The sequence below is a fragment of the Stenella coeruleoalba genome (assembly GCF_951394435.1).
Source record: "Stenella coeruleoalba genome assembly, chromosome: 16".
Classification (NCBI taxonomy): Eukaryota; Metazoa; Chordata; class Mammalia; order Artiodactyla; family Delphinidae; genus Stenella; species Stenella coeruleoalba.
Genome location: NC_137162.1, coordinates 40654283 through 40674923, shown reverse-complemented (window position 1 = coordinate 40674923; position 20641 = coordinate 40654283). Strand labels below are relative to the sequence as shown.

The 20641-nt window shown below is 36.0% G+C and overlaps 1 protein-coding gene across 13 annotated transcripts in view; it reads right to left on the bottom strand.

Moving 5' to 3' along the window:
* Window positions 1-20641, bottom strand: part of LOC307174951 (uncharacterized protein) — a 592470-nt gene that overhangs the window by 222725 nt on the left and 349104 nt on the right. For 8 of the 13 annotated variants that reach the window (XM_079899585.1, XM_079899587.1, XM_079899583.1 and 5 more), the window contains 2 exons: window positions 10368-10432; window positions 8911-9199 (listed from right to left, as the gene is read on the bottom strand). In XM_079899585.1, the coding sequence (XP_079755711.1) occupies window positions 9084-9199; window positions 10368-10432 (181 nt within the window). In that variant the 3' untranslated portion in view covers window positions 8911-9083. Of the gene's footprint in view, window positions 1-8910; window positions 9200-10367; window positions 10433-20641 lie in introns of those variants that run through there. The other 5 variants (XR_013824214.1, XR_013824215.1, XR_013824216.1 and 2 more) reach the window with 2 other exon arrangements.

Here is a 20641-nt window from a genome sequence, read left to right as displayed (position 1 = left end):
GTTTGGGGTCTCCTTTTCACAGGCTGCAGGTTCGCAGTTCCTGTTGATTTTGGTGTCTGCCCCCAGTGGCTTAGGTTGGTTCCTTGGGTTGTGTAGGCTTCCTGGTGGAGGGGACTAGTGCCTGTGTTCTGGTGGATGAGGCTGGATCTTGTCTTTCTGGTGGGCAGGACCAGGTCTGGTGGTGTGTTCTGGGGTGTCTGTGACCATATTATGATTTTAGGCATCCTCTCTGCTAATAGGTGTGGTTGTGTTCCTGTCTTGTTAGTTGTTTGGCATAGGGTGTCCAGCACTGTAGCTTGCTGGTTGTTGAGTGGAGCTGGGTCTTAGAGTTGAGATGGAGATCTCTGGGAGAGCTTTTGCCATTTGATATTACATAGAGCTGGGAGGTCTCTGGTGGACCAATGTCCTGAACTCGGCTCTCCCACCTCAGAAGCACAGGTCTGACACCCGGTTGGAGCCCCAAAACACTGTCAGCCACACGGCCAGGTATGTGGCGAATTTCTTGCTTTTTGGAAGTCTGAGGTCTTCTGCCAGTGTTCAGTAGGTGTTGTGTAGGAGTTGTTCCACATGTAGATGTATTTCTGATGCATTTGTGGGGAGGAACGTAATCTCCATGTCTTACCCCTCCGCCATCTTGAAGGTCTGCTCCTTCCTCTTTATATGACAGCAGTGTACAGTCCAAACATCAGCCCATTTGAGCATTATAGAGTTCATGCATTCTTACAGCTGAGGATTTATCTGATATCCTTTGATTTCAATCCTTATGGTCCAAAAGCTCCCAAAATGCACTAGTGTATTTTCTTAGTTTGCAATTAGGATCCTTAATTTGGGTCAACATTCTATCCAGTGTGTCATCACTTTCAAGAAGAAATATATTGCAATAACTCCAGGAACAATAATTTCAAATCTGCTAGTGTTGGAGGGTCTCCTGCAGAGGTGGGGCGGTGGCTGTGGCTCACTGCAGGGACAAGGACACTGGCAACAGAAGTTCTGGGAAGTACTCCTTAGCATGAGCCCTCCTGGAGTCCGCCATCAGCCCCACCAAAGAGCCCAAATTTTTTCTGACGCTACTAAAATATGACAAAACAAGGCAATACTCATCCTCTATCCAATAGAAACCCCTTGTACCCAGCTAATTTCTCAGCTCTATTATTGATGTCAGAGAATTTTTCACACCGTCATATGACTTTGTTACTCAAAGAAACTTTTCAATCATGGAGTTAAGTTTCTGCTTTATATGAATGCAGAAATGAATGCTAGCGTAGTCAGAAAATTTGTCCAACATCACAAAGGTAACTTTTCACAAAACTAGGATCAGAATTCAGAAATCCTATTCCTAACTAATTATGCTTTCATTTTCCCTAAAATGTGAGTATGGAAAAGAGAAAGGAATTCTACTCCAACAATTCTAACCCTGAATTAATTACCTTTCCTATCATCTTTTATGTCTAACATATTCCAATGCATACAACTCATTCCATTCACCCAAGCTAAATTTTAACTGTTCATTCTTTCCACAAACATTTATTACACACCAAGAATACATCGATTACTGTGCCAAGTGCTAAGAATAAACGGTTAGCAGGATATAGTTCCTGTCCTAAAAGAGATCACAGTTGGTAAAAAGCCAATTTACAGATGTACTTTGTATGATAGGGATAAATATGGGGTGTTATGTACTTGGATGATTCAAACGCCCTACAGAATCTTAAAGGTTAGAAGAGCTTCCTGGAAAAAAAAATGATATTAAAGGTAAAAGAGTCAAATAAAAGGGAATAGAGAGGATGGGGAAAATCATAACCTTCAGGTTTAATGAAACTTTGGAGAAATACTAGTCTTCAACCTGTCCGTAACTCCTCAGGCCCCCTGCCTAGTCTTAACCTTTCTCATATGCTCTTTCTCCTATTCCAATCCCTGTTCCATGCAGGGATTATGATAATGCTTGTTTACAGCAACTGTAAACATTAAAATCTTATTCAAAGAAAATAACTCGATAAACCTTTGTTTTACCCTGCATTTACATCTCTGCTTTACCATAGCATTATTATTCTCTAAAAAATGTAATTGTATAACACTTAAAATATTTAGGCTTCTTGTGCATGAAGGACTATGATTTTAAAACATTCCTGGGTAGATTCTTAAGGATTAATAAGGCATTCGATAATTTGTATAAATTTGAGTATGAGAAAACTGAGGAAGCAAAGAGGCCCACAGTGTGGTCTCTAGGTCATGAATAATCTCTTCTAGTGTCAACAGTTAAATAAGGAATGTCTCTGATTGAGAGTATAAGGGCAAATTATTTCACATACTGCTACACTTTGGGGGAAAAATCTCTTAAATATAGGTGTTTAGGTCTATTGCATTTTATTAAACAAAACACACATATTTTATGTGCCTTAAAATATTTCCATAAAATGTAAAATAATTTTCCATAAATTAGAAGCCAACATAGTATGCATATTTAAAATCTGTATATTATGAATATAAAATGATGATTTACAAAATACCTAATATGTTATAAAATGCAATCTTTCTTTAAAAGATATACAAGTATAATATTGAAACGTCACTAACCAAATGCACTATTTTTAATATATTTCAAAATAGCTTAACAAAGTTTCAACCAAAGATTATTAGGAACAAAATATGAACATATCTACTTATTTTCTGCCTAGTCTTACATTAAGAAAAAATTTATTATTAATGAAGTTAAAGGACTTGTGCTGTAAACAGATATGGAGCAAATTAGTTTAAAAAAAAAAGCTTTATTCTTATTGGGAGAAAATTCCTATTCTAAATAATTTAAAATTTAACATTAGATCAAGTGGTCATACTTAGGAAGTTCAGTTTTAGCATAAAAATTACAAAATGCCAAAGTCCCATTAAAAATGCTTTGAGCTTAAAAACCAATATGTAGTGAACACAATGAAATATATGCTAGTCTTTTAAATAGGACAATATTGATTTTCAGAGTAATGATGTATTTAAAGATGCAGTTATTAAAAAGACTTCTTAAACATTAAACTCATATGGAAGAAAAAGCACTAAAGATTTGCTGTTTCCACTGTTATAAAACATTAAAGCTTATGGTATTATACACAAGGGATAGTTTCAATTCTTCATTGGGCTTTGGTTTTCTGTCAGCTTTGTGTTACCAGCAGACTGGTAACTGGTATCTAGATTGATAAACTTAGTAAATATACAAATTTAAGTACAGAAAGTTAATCAAGAACAACATTCCTATTCTCAGTGTTTTTATATAATTTCATATAATATATGTAAAACAAAGTTATTAACTTTTAAATATAATATGGTAAAATAAAGAGTAAAGAAAAGAAAAATAAAAACTTCTGATTACAGATATGAACTGTAAAATGTCTGGACTGAAATAACTACTATAGAAAGCATTCTCAACTATTACAGAATTCAAATTCAAGTGTTCCAATTTAATATTAAAATTATGATACTTCTCTGAGATAAATGTATTCATTCAATTCCTAGCTCTGCCCAACTAAATCTCTCACCTTCATCCTAGTGATGTGTTTACAAGCATATACTGTCTCAGGAAATACTCCCAGGCATGTGAAGAGCTCAACTCCTATTTAGTCCACAAAGAAGTTCCTTATAAATACCAAAGTGGTGTTTCTACCTCATAAACTAAATTCAGAGAGTTCCAGAAACAAACAAGTCATATCTTTTGTCAGTATCAATTAATCCTTAATGGATTAGACTCTTAAAAGGCTGGGATATCCTGCCCCATAGTGATGTTTTTTGGTTGCACTTTGTATACCCTCTTTAAAAGTCATATTTGAGCCAAAAACCTTTCAATGATGTATTCTAACACACGAGAAACTATGCAATTTACTGTCAAGTAGGCTGCAACTACAGTGTGATTTATATCCTTTCCTTCTGAAACAATCCAGTACCTGTGCCCTTGCCTATACCAATATCAGCTCCTTTTTAACCTGCTCCCATCTCATCGATCCTGGTCAAGATCCCTGTCTGGATCCTTTCTCCTACTAGCCAGTTGGCACCTCTGGCCAGTCTGTTTATTCTGATTACCCTAGAACCATCCCCTCCTTTCCTGATTGTACTCAAATTTCTTATTCCAAGTGCTCAAACCAAATTTAACTGCACTCTTAGCTTAGGCACCTACCCAGATTCTTTTATTAGACCATTCAAGAATATGTGTATTCCTTACTGAAGAAGTCCTGTGCATCTAATCTGCTTGTTATGATCCCATTACATTTCGGCCATTTTACTTGGAGCTCAATAATATCACTGGATCCAAGTGACCTCTATAATATGACAGCACCTTGAGTTGTTAAAGGAATTACCATTATTTGCATATATTCAGATGTATGTTAAAGTTAATCCTTCAATTCTCAAAAAAATTTGGCACATGTTCTTTAGCTTTTGACACTAATCAAACATATCTAGGATTATCCAACAATGACCTAGAGATTAGATTCAGCATGTTTTTTCATTAATTCTGTTTGCTAAATACTTCTGGTTCTCTGCTTTCTGGGCACATAATGAGATTTCATGTCTCTGCAACTCTGAAGTTAGGCGTGGCCATGTGACCTTTCTTTGGCCAGTAAAATGTTAGCAAAAATGTCAATTCCAGGCAGTAGCTAAAGCAGCCAGTGCTAGACTAAATATTCTTTCTTCCTGCAGCCAGATGAGTATGAAAAGAAGGGCTAAGAATCCCTGTCAGATGATGTGGCACATATATACAATGGAATATTACTCAGCCATAAAAAGACACGAAATTGAGTTATTTGTAGTGAGGTGGATGGACCTAGAGACTTTCATACAGAGTGAAGTAAGTCGGAAAGAGAAAAACAAATACCATATGCTCACACATATATGGAATCTAAAAAAAAAAAAAGGTTCTGAAGAACCCAGGGGCAGGACAGGAATAAAAACGTAGACGTAGAGAATGGATCTGAGGATGTGGGGAGGGGGAAGGGTAAGCTGGGACAAAGTGAGAGAGTGGCATGGACATATATACACCACCAAATGTAAAATAGATAGCTAGTGGGAAGCAGCTGCAGAGCACAGGGAGACCAGCTCGGTGCTTTGTGACCACCTAGAGGGGTGGGATAGGGAGGGTGGGAGGGAGATGCAAGAGGGAGGAGATATGGGGATATATGTATATGTATAGCTGATTCACTTTGTCATAAAGCAGAAACTAACACACCATTGTAAAGCAATTATACTCCAATAAAGATGTTAAAAATATTATTAAATAAAATGACACTAAAATTTGAAAAAAAAAAAACAAAACGAAGAATCCCTTTTCAACCTGGGTAACATGTGAAAGGAGGCCCTGCTGACATGTTGGACATATAGCATTAATAAGAAATAGCCTTTCATTGAATTAAACTACTGAGATTTTAAGGATTTTTAATACTACAGCATTATGTAGCCTATTCTGACTAACACAGCTACCAAAGAGAGCCTGAATGAATTAGTCACATATATACTTGGTAGGCTTTATAATCTAATTAGTACCTAGGGACTACTTTTAGCATGAGACAAAGTTCAAAGTTGCCACCTATTTAATTTCATATAGAAAAACAGGCATTCTCTCCTTATTTTTTCTGAAAGAAATTATGTAAACTTACTCTCCAAAATATTATTATCCTTCCTTCTAAAATAATAACATTATTATCCTTCCTTCTAAAGTCAAGGTCAGCCTTTTCATTTCATGACATCCATTAAAAACTGAAACTCTCTTTGGACAAAATTAAAAACATCACTTGATTTACACATCACACAAATCACATCATTTATTAATTATCTGTAAATTGATTCATCTGTAGATTAGGTATATGTTCATTTGAAGACTATTATAATTTATTATATTTTATTAATATATAAGCATTCTATCCTTACCTATATTCAAATAGCATGATATCCCAAGTGGCCATAATGATTACCAATAAAATGCCAACACATTTCATTTGTTCACATATTCTGTGGTAAACGACTGACAACTTCATGATTAAACCATCCAATGTTCAAATTTCTTATAACAACACATGTCATTTTTGACGAAAAACAGTTTTATGAAATCCCCTCCAAAGCAAATTTATGTTAAATCTGTACTCATGACTTGTTAATGGTTTTCTAAATTTCAACTTAGGAAACTATCACCTTTTGAAAATTAAAATCTTATCGGTCCAGAAGGAATAGAGGGACATAAGTACAAGGAACATATTCAAATTAATGTCTGTGTTTGTAACTATAGCATTTTTTCTGGTACATTTTTCTAATTCATTTTAAAATTTTCATTTATATTTGAAGCTACATAAATTCATGAAGGGAATTTCTTCTACAATGTCTGCCCCATTATACCTAATAATGTCCTATTACAACTGCAGGTAGAAAATTCAAGGAACATAAAATGTGAAAATCCGCAATTACAGCAAGATGGAAAATAAATAATTCAAATGCCTATAACAGAACTTCTTAGATCCCTGGATGAATTGCAGTGCATTATTTTAATTGTAAAGGCAGGATTCACAAACAAAACAAACTTTCTTGAGAATTTCTTGCTGAAATACATTTTATAATAGTAAGTATCCCGTAAATCTGATTACAAACACCTAAGTACAGAACTATTACAGAATACTGGCTTCTTATCCTTAAATATTTACAGAGATCCTATTTTCTCTTATTGATCTAAATGCAGTTTAAGTGTGTCTACTCCTAAACCAAGGGAGAAATTAACCATTTTAATTAAACATTAAATATTTGTATAAGTGTCAGGAAAACACAAGCATTAAAAAAAAGTTTCTAGCATTCTGCCTAATTAGGTACATTTCAAATACTGTGTTTTTACTAAACAAAACAAAAAAAAGTTTAGTGAATCACAATCTGTAGAATCACAATTTAAATTGTGAGGTTCTTGCATTCTTTTCATTATTACCAAAATTGATCATCTAGTGCCCCCAATTTTTCTTATTATATCCTAATTCCCTTTAGAGTTTCTATCTACTTGCTGCTTTAAAACTATACATTTCAAACTTTCCCCCATTTATACTGCTGATCTTTTACTGCTTTTTAATTCTTCTTAGAGATCTTCAGTGCGGAGATAGCCCTGATTTATATTCTTGACTTTAAAAGTGCATGGAAGTATGCTTGACCTTGTGATCTGGGTCTGAGGCTTATAAACATTTATTCATTGTTTTATTTGTTTTCATTTGTGTTACTGTTCATCTTGTTGCTTCTAGAAACTTCTACCGTTAGTTGGTGTAGAGATAAAGTCAAAATATCTGAAAACTTTTGTGCTAGTAAACATTTTATTTTTATCTTTGTTGCTTGATATGTCAGAGGAAGGATCACATTTTCAAATGTGTTGAAAATACATGAAGTCAAGCTCCAATGAAACAATTCTACATCTAAGCAAAGATGAGAAGATGCAAGATTTATGGGTACCTAAACATCCCTTAAATCACAACTGTGGCCCATTAGACTATAAAGGAAAAAGAATTTCTAACTCAGTGTCAAGTGAACTCTTAGTCTACAACAGGCTGTCATTAATCTCATACATCCTTGCATCCTTCCCTATAGCATGTACCATAATGCTAGGTGCTAGTCCACTTCTCTCCATTCTGTCTGCTACTCTCCCCTTCAGACCAGCATCATCTCTCACCTTGATTAATACAGAAGCCTCCAACTGTCTTCTGTGCAATGTAAACATTTCTATGTTCATCTTGCCTGATCATCTATCATTGCAGACACCTCCTCTGGCATTCCTTTAAAAGGTCTCAGCTTTGTTCACGTATCTCCAGGAAAAGGGATCTCAGTACTACACATTTGGCTGCATTTCTTTTTCACTCAACTAAACTTGTTTCAAAAATTAATGAAATCTGCCTCCCAGTAATTCTGTGTATTAGTTTTAGTTCTGCTCAGTGGAGTTACACAGATTAAAGTTATCTTTACCATTTACCATCTATGAAGACCCTGCTTCCTAGCATCTCTTCTGTGTTTTAGTTCTCCGAGATACTGCTGATATGGCCTGATTTTCAGACCCATTCACAATCCTTTCTCTTTTTCTAAGCACACTTCACTTGCCAACATCTCTATTAACAAATGACAACTAAAGAGATACCTTTGGAATGACAGTGTGAGAAGCTCTCAGTGAAACAATCATAACTAGCGAAAAGTATTAAAACAACACATGCAACTAAAGTGCCTGTAAATTGTCCTAAGGGCACATAGACATATTATTCAAGAAAATCCACTAAATCTCAGTAGAAATTGCAAAAGTCTATGACATTTAACCCACAATCCACTCCCTCTCCCTCTCTCCAGCTTGGAATTATAAGAAACTCTGCCCCTAAGGGTGCAGCCAAGAACATGGTTCCTCCATCTCTAGCTCCCAGTCTACGGTTATGGTTCCTCCCTGGGAAGGTGAGGCCACAAACATTTATGACATAGACCCAGCTTTGTGTTGCAGAAATTCTACTCTGAACAAGAGCAGCTGAGAAGCCTGTGGCTCTCTCTCTTTACCTAGCTCCCTCTTGTAGGGCAGAAGGACTACACCAACTATGACAACCCAAGACTACTGGAGCCCTTAATGTCTTTGCCCAGGATCCTGCTTGTAAAGGTAAGGTGGTATTCTAAGAGAAGAGGGTAACTGTCCTTCTGTTACTTCCTTGAAATTTCATGGCTATTACTATTATCCTGGAATATGATTCATCTGAATCTGTTGATGCAAATTCATTTAACAGTTAAAATTAAAAATCACTCTCTTGTGCTTTAAATTGCTCCTGAATATTTCTTTCTACTTTTCTAGTTTACACATTATATTTTACCCTAACCAAGTAACATTTTACTCTGCCTCTCCCATATTTTTCATGTATATTTAATCAACCTAAGTGATATTTCTCATCTGCGCCTCTCTCCTCTCCATTCTCAATGTAGGCATCATTGCTCAGATGCTCATTGTCTCTTACCAGGACAATTAAAATAAACTCCTAACTTCAGTTTATGGTCTAATAGATTGTAGATATCTTTGCCAAATTAATCTTGCAGAGTTCATAAGAAATCACTTTCCTACTAAGAAATCTTCAAAGATTCTTCACTGCCCACAGAACAAAATTCTTACCTTCACTTTCTTCCTCCTCATCCCGTGGCCTAAACTTTCTTCTCCAATCTAATTTCCCACTGCTTCCTGAATTATATCCTAGGAATTAACAAAGAACCACTTCAGGAAATGATGACTGACAAAACACACTTAAATGAGTTATAAAAGACTTTTTTAAAAATGCCCAGCATGACATGGTTAAATGCTTAATCAATTAAAAGAAGTCACATAATTAGATTGTTATTATTTATCCAATTTATAGAAATTCCTGTTTAAACAAGTGCTAAGGAGAAAAATCCTTTTGTTTGTTTTTGCTTAATTCAACCCTTGTTACTAAAACCATTTATTTAATGTTGAGGACACTTAACAACATATTCCTAAAAAGCTTTCCTACATAGCAATGTTCTGTAAATCCTTTTTGTCACAGTGCATTTTGTTACAAATTGGAATGGGAGGGGGGACAAGAAAGGTTAATTGCAAAATGACTTAAATATTTTTAAACCTGAAGAAATTTTAAGACTCAAATGTTTAAGGGGAGAAAATTATAGCTTTCAGGTATAATAAAAATACTTTGAGTCATAAAAGATCACTACAAATGAACAGGGTTTTTTTTAATACTGAGGACAGTATCTTAAACGTGTAAAAAAGAAAAAAATCATAGTTTAGCTCAACCAACCTGTGTTGAATATCCATCATCCCATTATTTCAGTAAATAGATAAAAAATTAAGTCATAACTGTTAGGCAGGAAGTTAGCCATGAGTAACGAGAGGGGGCCCTGTAGGCTGAATGTCCAACAGCCGCCTAAATCTGCCAAGCTATTTGCCAACCCCGTCCCAAACACGCCCCCACCAGTACTCCAAAATGGTCAGGGGACCGGAAAAATCCCCCACTTGCCGACTGGACGGACTTTCCCCACTCTGGCATATGCACACACCTCAAGCTACCATGTCCATAGGTAACCTTTCGCGGCCATTAGGCTCATTAAAAGTTTATAAATATTCTATGTAGAATATACATCTGATTATAACAGACTGAATTATGGGTAGGACATGTGCAGCAGAGCCTCTTGTTATATAACCTACAGCTGTCAATCAAGACAGTCAATCAACGATCTTGCCTGAAAAACCCTACACTCCAGCACTCAAGGGACACTGCCTTCCTTGGCCTGGCCCACTTCTCTCTTGATGCGTTCTCTCTGTTCTCTCCTTAGCTTCAATAAACTCTCTTGCAACGGGTAAGACCTCAGATTCTTCTTTGTGTCCTTACCAAGAACCGAGGCCCACAGGAGGAGGGTTTTCCAGACTCTTCCACCAACAATAACCATACTGCTGCTGTAAATAAACAGAAGTTATAATAAGCTAATTTAATTTACAAAATAAAAGTAAAATATATTAAAAAAAACAACAGATCTTTGAGCTCATTCAATTTGATTTGGTGTAATTTCAGAGCCTTAATTTCTTCTGCTGTAACATGAAAGGTGTGGTCATGAAAACTTCAGCCATCCCTCAATCTATTATTCAAAGTAGTTGCATGATCAAATAAAATAATTAATATAACAATAATAGTATTATGAATAGCTAATATATATTGACTCCTAAAAATATGCCAAGGCCTATACTAAATGCTCTGTGTGCTGCATCTAATTTAATCCTCCCAACAAATTTATGAGGTACTTTTATTTTATTTATTCATGATGTGAAGGGAGGAAAAAGCACAGGAATTTAAATAACTTTTCTTTAAAGGCCCTATCTCCAAACACAGTCACATTCTAAGGTACTGAGGGTGAGAGCTTCAAGTTCTGAATTTTGAGAGGGAGACAGAATTCAGCCCATTAATTTACCTTTTAGAGTTACAAGATTAAGAAATGTAATTGCTTGCCTGTAATTAAGAAACCTCTATTCTAATATCTCTGTTACACATCAGTAAAGCCAGTAATTCAGATAGCTATTACCTTTTCCTACATGTATAAATTGGTAGAAATATACATATATTCCAAAGTGCTGATGTGACAAAAAAGGGTTAACACGTGAAAAAGTTCTGATTCTTAGAAAAACCAGTACTATTTAAATTCAACAACTTAAAGTTACCTTTGTTAAAGGACATCTAAGGAAAGAAATAGAAAATAAACATCCTTACTGATGGTAAGTGCTTAATTCTACATACAATTCAAATCGCAGTATATGCAGCTCAATGGGACTTTAGAAACTGTTGCAAACACACTTACTTCACAGATGAGGAAGATGAACCTGACACTGGTAAAGTGACTTGTCCAAGGTCACGGATATAGTTAGTTCCTGCTAGAGCAAGTGCTGATTCCTAGTTCACTGTTCTTTTCCCTATTCTGTACTGTCTCCTGTGGTTTTCCCAGGATCACGGGCTTAACAGTTTCCTGGAGTGATTATTTGTTTTAGAAATAACACTTACTTCATGTCTGGAGAGATTCACAAGTAGTTGCCTTCTTTTTTCAACCTAAGTTCAATTTAAGCTAAAGCTGAATTTTTAAAAATCTGTGAATTCATCATGTAATTTTTAAGTCCTCATAAGACCTGCTGCAGACAAAAATCTCACCCTTCAAATAATATACATTTTCTTAATTGAAACATATATTAAAATATGTATTAACCTAATAACCAAAATTCATTATATCACAAACAATCTATTACATGCACACATTTTTCTACTACTGTGTGTTTCTCAAGTGTTGCCTGATCCAACAGCAGGTCTCAAATCACCTTCCAAAATGCTTCAAAATCATTTGCATATTTGTTCTTACAGTACTAAGCAAAATGAAAAGCAATTCAATTACAATTATTTAGGGCTACTTATATCTAAGGAAAATACCTTCAAAGAGTCATGCACTGTAATAAATGTCTTCCAAAGTTCTCCCAATAAGGAATTAACCCAGAAGTAATGCCATAATTCTGGAGAATTTATTAACACTATCCAGTCAATTTCCTCCCTTACAGGCTCTCCTCCAACAGAGTCAGGCCTTGAAATGGGAATGCAAGCATGAAACTTTGATCTAAGCTGACTTGGAGGAAGCAGGAGCACCAGGAGGAACAGACATTTTTGTGTTTTTTTAAATTAATTAATTTATTTTTATACAATTTTAAAAAGTTACACTCCATTTACAGTTATTACAAAATATTAGCTATATTCCCCATGTTGTATAATACATCCTTGTAGCCTATGTTACACCCAATAGTTTGTACCTCCCACTCCCCCACCTCTATACTGTCCTTCCCCTCCTCCCCACTGGTAACCACTAGTTTGTTCTCTTTATCTGTGAGTCTGCTTCTTTTTTTGTTGTATTCACTAGTTTCTTGTATTTTTTAGATTCCACATGTAAGTGATATTATACAGTATGTCTTTCTCTGTCTGACTTATTTCAATTAGCATAATGCCCTCCAAGTCCACCCATGTTGCTGCAAATGTCAAAATTCCATTCTTTTTTTATGGCTGAGTAGTATTCCATTGTGTATATGTACCACATATTCTTTATCCATTCATCTGTTGATAGACACTTAGGTTGTTTCAATATCTTGACAATGGTAAATAATGCTACTATGAACGCTGGGGTGCATGTATCTTTTCAAATTAGTGTTTTTGTTTTTTTTTGGATGTACACCCAGGAGTGGAACTGCTAGGTCATACGGTAATTCTATTTTTAGTTTTTGAGAAACTTCCACATTGTTTTCCACCGTGGCTACACCAATTTACATTCCCACCATTAGTGTAAGAGGGTTCCCTTTTTTCCACATCCTCGCCAACATTTGTTATTTATGTTCTTTTTTGATGATAGCCATTCTGACAGTTGGATGGTATCTTACTGTGGTTCTGATTTGTATTTCCCTGATGATTAGCAATGTTGAGCATCTTTTCATGCAACTGTTAGCCATCTGCATTTCCTCTTTGGAAAAATGTATTTTCAGTTCTTCTGCCCATTTTTCATTTCGTTGTTTTTTGTTTTTTTGATGTTGAGTTGTATGAGCTCTTGATGTACGTGGGATATTAATCCCTTATCAGTCATATCATTTGCAAATATTTTCTCCCATTCAGTAGGTTGTTTTCATTTTGTCAATGGTTTCCTCTGCTCTGCGAAAGACTGGATTTAAAGAGAGCAGCATTCAAATAGAGACTCTACCATAGACTCAATATACACAAGGAAACATAACTTCAAGGTAATATTGGGATTCATCAGCATGAATTTGTTTACACTTAACATCAAATGTTTTCTTCCTTTTTCTTTCTGAAGATAGAGTTTCAAAACCATGAGTTTATTATTATGAGTATAAAAAATTCAATGCCAGAAAACTCTAACAAAGTTATCCAATTTGGAATAAATTTTATCTTGAAATTACAAAGGAAATTCAAGGACTTCAATTCATTACAAACGGAAATTCTTCACATTTGTGAGGAAAAGCATGATTTTATTTCTATGTAGAGCCAAAGAATGAATAGTGGCAGAAAGTAACAATCTGATTATTTGCCTTATTTTGGCCTCCAAAACCGTATCTTACTGGGGGGTTGTTAAGGTTAGTTTGGGGAGAGAGGCAAGATGATCTGCTGGAAGAAAGAGGACTCTATCTTTTGATCCAAGTCAATCCCTCTCATTGTTGATCAGCAACAAGTTATCCAGGTCCAAATGAGAAAATACCAAGTACCAGGCTACCTCACCCAGGAAAAAAAGCAATAGTAAAACACACAATTGTAAAGAGAAAATAACAGAGGATTTACCACATGCTGCTTTTTAAAACAAGATTTTACATAAAAATTCAAATTTATGTAATTTATTTATGTATATGTGTGTTATATAAATTTATTCAGTAAATTTTATTATATTAATAAATAATCATTTTATGTATTTATAGTTATTTTGTAAATGTTTATGCAGGCTATAAAATTTTATGCATTTATATATCCTATTAATTTCTACATATTACTAGGTACTCTTTAAAGTTATGTAGGTGCATATGTATATAAATGAACAGGATGTCCCACAGCCTTCTGAAGATGTCTCAGCTCTTCTTTGAGACATTTTTTAGTACATAGCCATTACTATGGACATTTGGGATTAAAGGGATCAAAGCTTCACACACATTTTTTGTCATTTAACTTTCCCTTTGAATGCTTTATAGGACCCTTTCTATACTCTAACAGAGTTTCCTACCAAAAGGCCATCAGCTACCTTCAGCCTGAAAGTCCAGCCCATCATCCTTCTCCAGGCTCATTTATGTCTCCTTTCTCCCTCTCTCTTTTTGACTTGAAAGGCTGAGTGAAAGGGAAAGGATCATTGTTACTGATCATATTGATCAGTAACAATAGACTAATATTTATCAAGCGCTTACTATATACTAGGCAATCTATTCCATGTTTTGCATTTATGTATTTCTTCATGTAATCATATAATTAGTACATGCAAGGTACAAGTATCCCCATTTTACTGATGAGGAAACTTCCACTGAGAAAGGTTAAAAATTTACTCACAGTGAACACACCAAGAAAATGCCAGTTAACTGTGCCTCTGACCATTGTATTACCATTGTCCTTCCTGATGAAAATATTCTCTTTTTATGTTTCATCTGCAGTAGCTAATATACCCACTGTCAGAATATATCTTAATTGCTTCTCAAGAATTACATTGTTTCAATCAGCAAATAATATCCTGATTCCTGTGAAATCATTTCCAAATGTAAACCACAGAAAATTTAAAGTCATATAAACCAACTCTGTTAAGTTTTTCCTTATTTGAACACATTATTTACATGCCCAAACAAAGGAATTCAGTGTTGTGTCACAAAAGGTATTTGCCATACCAGAAACAAAGATACAAACTGTTTCAGAAAGCAGTGATGTATGTTTTATTATATTTGATCCTGAAACAAGAATTAGTTCCCCTAAAGGTCATAACAATGACAGTAACAATATCCAGTAATGCTAATCTCATTTCCTTAGGAATGCCATTCAATAGAGTGAGATTCATTTTCTAGAGGTTATGAATTCACATTTATTTTAAGACAAATAAAACAAGCCACAAAATGGAGAGAGGCAGAAGACTGCAGCAACTCCTCCAGGTTATTGTGGGATAAGCTGCAAAATTACTCATTGATGCTTAAGGTCATTAGTGAGGAATTAGTCTTCTGAATATTATGAGACATACACTAGTGTTCTGGACATAAAAATTTTATGTTGTGATCCTTGAACTGGTGTTTACTCTCACCACTTAAAAAAGGCTGCTCATTATGTGCTACCTGACATTTTCTTGAATCATTCAATTCTACTCTATCTTTGTATAGTCTAGTTATAAGCCAGTGTGGTTGTTACCTTTAAAATTTGGACTTTTACACTTACAGCCTATATTAAAAAGTAGTATCTTATAAAGCCTTCAAAAATTATTCATAAATATTCATTTAAATGCATTAAATAAAAATATGTATGGTCTATTGCTCATGAGAAAAAGTGCCTGAGAAAATAAAGGGAACTGAAGACATTTAGGCAAAAACCACAACACTCTCTAGGCTTTTGACTGTAATTTAGAGGTCACTGAGTCTAATCCCCTACCTGGTGCCTGATCCCTTTCATATAAACACTGTTTGAATATTTCTAGCTATGGGAAAACACCTGATTCTTTTAATTTTCCATTAGGTCTAATTATTAGAAAGTTATTCCTCATTATTGTGGAGAATCATGGGAAAATCCTCTTCATGAGGCCTGAGATCATCTGGTAGCAAGTAACTGTTTTCTGTTCTCATGGCAGCCAGACTAAGATTATTATCTATGGGTTTTTAAAAAGCCCCAAAGATGTATGTGCCCCTTCTCAGTGTGTAGACTACATATATGAAACTAGGGAGAGGAAGGCAGAATGTCTGAAAATCTCATGCTTTCAAGCCCCTTTGTTTAGATATCATGTGTGCTTTACTTTTAATTTCAGTGTCCCAAATGATGAATGGGAATTGGGCTTAGATGTGGCCACACGGGCATAATTTCTGCCCAGAGAGAAGCAATTCAAGGTTTCAGTGCCTTCCACTCCCACCCCTCCTGGAATGACTGATTGACCAATGCTGGCAAAGGCCCAGCTGTAGTTAGTGGTCCCACAGTAAGTCATCTATCTATCCATTGACCATGCCAGCTTTGGGGGCCAGGACAGGATAGCCAGGTGAAGAGTGTCACCCTCATGCAGTGAGCACAATAGAGTATACGATTAACTATTTTTTTTGCTGGGCACAGATTCAATATAAATGAAAACAATGAAATAGTCTGGCCAATCTCTATTTTTTAGTGTCTTGAAATTTCCATTACAGTTCTTTATATATCAATTATGCCTCAATAAGCTTGTTTCTGAAAAAAAATTGGAAGCAGTCATCTGAAAAAGATAAATTATGCTGCAAAAGCAAATTAACCCCAAAACCCCAGTTGCTTAGCTCAACCAAGACTAATTTCACAATGCATGTATACTATGCATTAGCACAGTTACTAAGAGACCCAAGCTGGTGGAAAATTCCCCAACATTAACCTCACTATCTTGAATATGTTGCTTCTTTAATGCAAATAGAAGGGGGAAAGAGCACTGATGCATCTCACAGCAGTAATGAGGTGTCATAGCTCAGAAATAATACACACCCCTTCTCTGGTCATGTCCCATTGGCCAGAAATAATCTCATGGAAATGCAATCTTCTGAGTGCCAGGAGAAGAAGCAAACTTGATATTGGTAAGCACTGGTAAAGTCTATCACATTATAACCGAGGTCTCCTGAGACCTTTTATTCTCCAATCTAAACATTCCTAATTCTTTCACATGTTCTTCAAATGGCATGGTTTCCTCTACCCTTCTTCTCCTGGCTTCCTTATAATTGCTACTTTACTTTAAAGATGTTTTCACATTAGTTTGTGAACCCCTTGATTTCACAGGCAGGATTTTGTGACTATGTTAATTTTGTAAAGGAAGAAGAATATCACTTTTAATAGACTCTCCAAGAAGTAATGCTGAGAAAGTTTAGGGATCACTACTCAGGTATCTTATCATTTCCTTTCTAATGTAATACCCCATGGGTGCAACGTTCTGGCAAATTTCTGAACAGCATTGCTCTACTACCTAGTCTGGATATATTAAACGGTCATTGTTTTTTAAAAGTATTTATTTATTTGGTTGTGCCAGGTCTTAGTTGTGGCAGGTGGGTTCCTTAGTTGCCGCTCACCAGCTCCTTAGTTGCAGCACACGGGCTCCTTAGTTGTGGCACATGAACTCTTAGTTGCAGCATGCATGAGGGATCTAGTTCCCTGGCCAGGGATCAAACCCAGGCCCCCTGCATTGGGAGTGCCAAGTCTTAACCACTGTGCCACCAGGGAAGTCCCAAACAGCCATTATAACATAAAATTTGCATCCAATTTTTTTATAGACTGTTGTCCTATACTGAGTTTACGGACCAAAAAACAAAAAAATGTAAACCACTTGCACTGCTAACAAATGCTGCTGCTTCTTAGTCAAATGATTTAGAGTGGCTTTTGTTTTTACTGATCTTTTAGACTACATGCGGAACTATCCACTTTGTATTCACAAGCTCAAGGTTCACATCATTTTGAATATTGATTCTAACATAAAGCACACTATCGATCTTTCCTGTGTACCTTTGAGTCTTCTGCATGTAGCTGATATATTCATGTAAATCACTGACACAAGTATTGGTCCAGTTCAGTGCAAATTGCCAAGGCAAAGAACACACACATGAAAGTTCCCTCTGCTCTTCCCAGCATTCCTCCATACTGTCTCCTCTGCTACATTGCCAAAGTTGTATACTATAGACTATTAATTTCAATAGATGTCACAAAGGTAAAAGGGATGGACCAAGGATGTGGTCAACTAAGTTTGTAAAATACTATATACTGGATCCTGCCCTCAAAGAGAGGCTTGCTAGCTGTGTAAACTTGGCAAGTTCAGAACTTCTCTGGTGTCAGTTTCCTCGTGTGGATAATGAGGATAATATTAGCACCCATCTGACCACAAAGCTGTCATATTAAACAAGTTAACTCAGGCAAGTTAATTCAAATAGTGCCTGACACACAGTAGGCACTCAAAACATTTTGGTTCTTATTTTCATGGTGGTTATATCAGCATTGAAAGGTTTTGAAAAACTTTGCAGTAAATAAATCTGTTTGGCTTTGTCCAGCCAGTTTTCTTCATATAATTTGACACCAGAACAATTACTTTTTCATCCAATGTCTCGCACTTCGGGAAATGCTATATGATTTATAGCATTTACTTAAGTCCAGGATCAGCAATTGGTCAGAATCAGGAACAGGGTGAGAAAATGACCATGTTTCAGGTTGGTAAGAGAATCATGCTGTTTTCTTACTTCAACTTCTCCCACAAGTGTCAGCCTGACTCTTGTACTGGATCTCACCAGAAACACTTAATTCATCCTGTCCAAATACAGCATCAAACATTATAATTATCTCTGTCTGATATGAGGGATTAGATGGAAAAAATAAAACACTCTGTTTCTTATCTTCTATGTTCCTCTTATTATATCAAGACAATTTTTCTATGCACACTGCACACTTCTGAATAACAAATAAACCTGTTAGAAGATTTCAAGGAGAGGAAGTCAATGTTTTCCTCTTGTTTTCCTCTCCATGATAAATAAAGCACAGATTTCTATTCTCCAAGGGTAGAGTCCAACTTCCCTATATTTAGAATCAAGGGTAGGATTAAACCTAACATGTATTTACTAGATATTAATAAACTACGTCATGGGAATTCTTGTGTAAGAGACAGAATTGGTTTCCCCAGTGCTATGGAGGATATGACTTACCAGTATTAGTTTAATAAAGAGCAAACAAGGTCTGTCCTTAATAAAAAGAAGAGCATCTCAGAAACCCCTCAGAAGGAGCAGCCTGTGAAACTCTAGTACTTTCTGTCTAACAAAGCCAACCTGATACTTAGAAGCTTCCCCACATCTCACCAAAATGGAGATTATTAGATACCTGGCACTTTGGGACAACTCTGTTACCCAGAGTTGATAAACAGAAAAACTGCATTTTGTATTTTATCAGAAAGCACATGAAATGTAAATTAATTTAACAAAGGATTTTAATCTATCCACATTTTAAAAATATCTGCCAACTGAATTTTTTAACCTGAAAATTTAATAGTAAATGAAGATTCAAGTCACATTAAGTCACTGCAGCCCAGAAAGCTATCTGCTTAACAGCTCTCAATATTCCTCAAAGGTAAAGATGCCCTGGTTGCAACAGTGATAATTGTCTACTTCAAAAACATGAATTGGATTAGTATTAATTTGAAGGTAGAGAATGTGCACCGCTTTGATAGTTGACAAATCACACTTGCTTCAGTTTTTTAGAGTATTAATAGAAAAGGCCATGTTTTCTGAATAGTCTGCATCCCGTCATTTCTGCTTCCTTAATAACTGGAATCCTTTTTCGCTTCTGCATGCTGACACCACTGCCTGAGTTCAGGCACGCCTCATGTCTCACCTCACTCGCTGTAGCAGCCCCCTAACTGGTCTCTGTTCTTCTGCCTGCCCTCCTTCCCCACCATCCCTTCAGTCCAGCTTCTCTATGACTCCCAGAATGAGCTTTCTAAAGTAAAACAGACTACTTAAAACCGCTCAATATTTCTCCATTACATTCTGGGTAAAATTCAAACTGCTCAGTTGCCATACAAGGTCTTTTGTGACCACCTGTCCCCTTCCTACCTCCCAGCCGCATCTCTCAGTACTTTCTTCTAGCATCTCCTTTCCCTGCCTCTTTGCTTCCCCTGGATTGTTCTCTCTCCTACTTCTTCCTATGGCTAATTCCTACTTACCCTCCAAAATTCAGGTCAGATGACCTCCTCCAGAATGGTCTCTCATACACACTCACACACACTCACAATCACCCTAGATTGGGTGCCCTTCCTTGACGTCCCTTAGTGCCACATACCAATGTGAATTTTGGTAATTATCATTGTGCGTGGTAATTGTCTACCCTTCCTTCCTTCCTCCCTTCTTTACCTCCTTCCTCCCTTGCCTCCTGCCCTCCCTATTAGATTGTCAGCTTTTACACTGAATTACTTTAGATGGGAGACCATATTTTTATGCCCTAACTTCTGGAACAGATTTAGTCAGTAATGGTTTCCTATGTGAAATAAGAATATCATTCTGAATAATGATCCAGTCAATATTTGCTTAACACTTTTGTGACTAACGTGATGTACAGTATTTAAAATAACAAAATATATAATAAATAATGATAGGCAAGAAATAAACTAGCCTTTAAACGAATAAGCCTTTCTTGCTTTGCAACTATTCAGCCAAGCAGCCCTCCAGATCACTGAAATAAGCAACGATCCTATGTGCTAATGAGCCAAAATACCACAAACCATAAATTACATCTTGCCACTCTCAGCTACTATAATCTTATAACTATTCTGAGGATCAAATCTGGGCTGCCTCAGCATTGCACTACTGGTGGCTGTTGAAGTCACATAGAAAGGACATGTGCTGCTTTCGCCACAAGATTCCCACGAATCTCCAGAAGGTAAT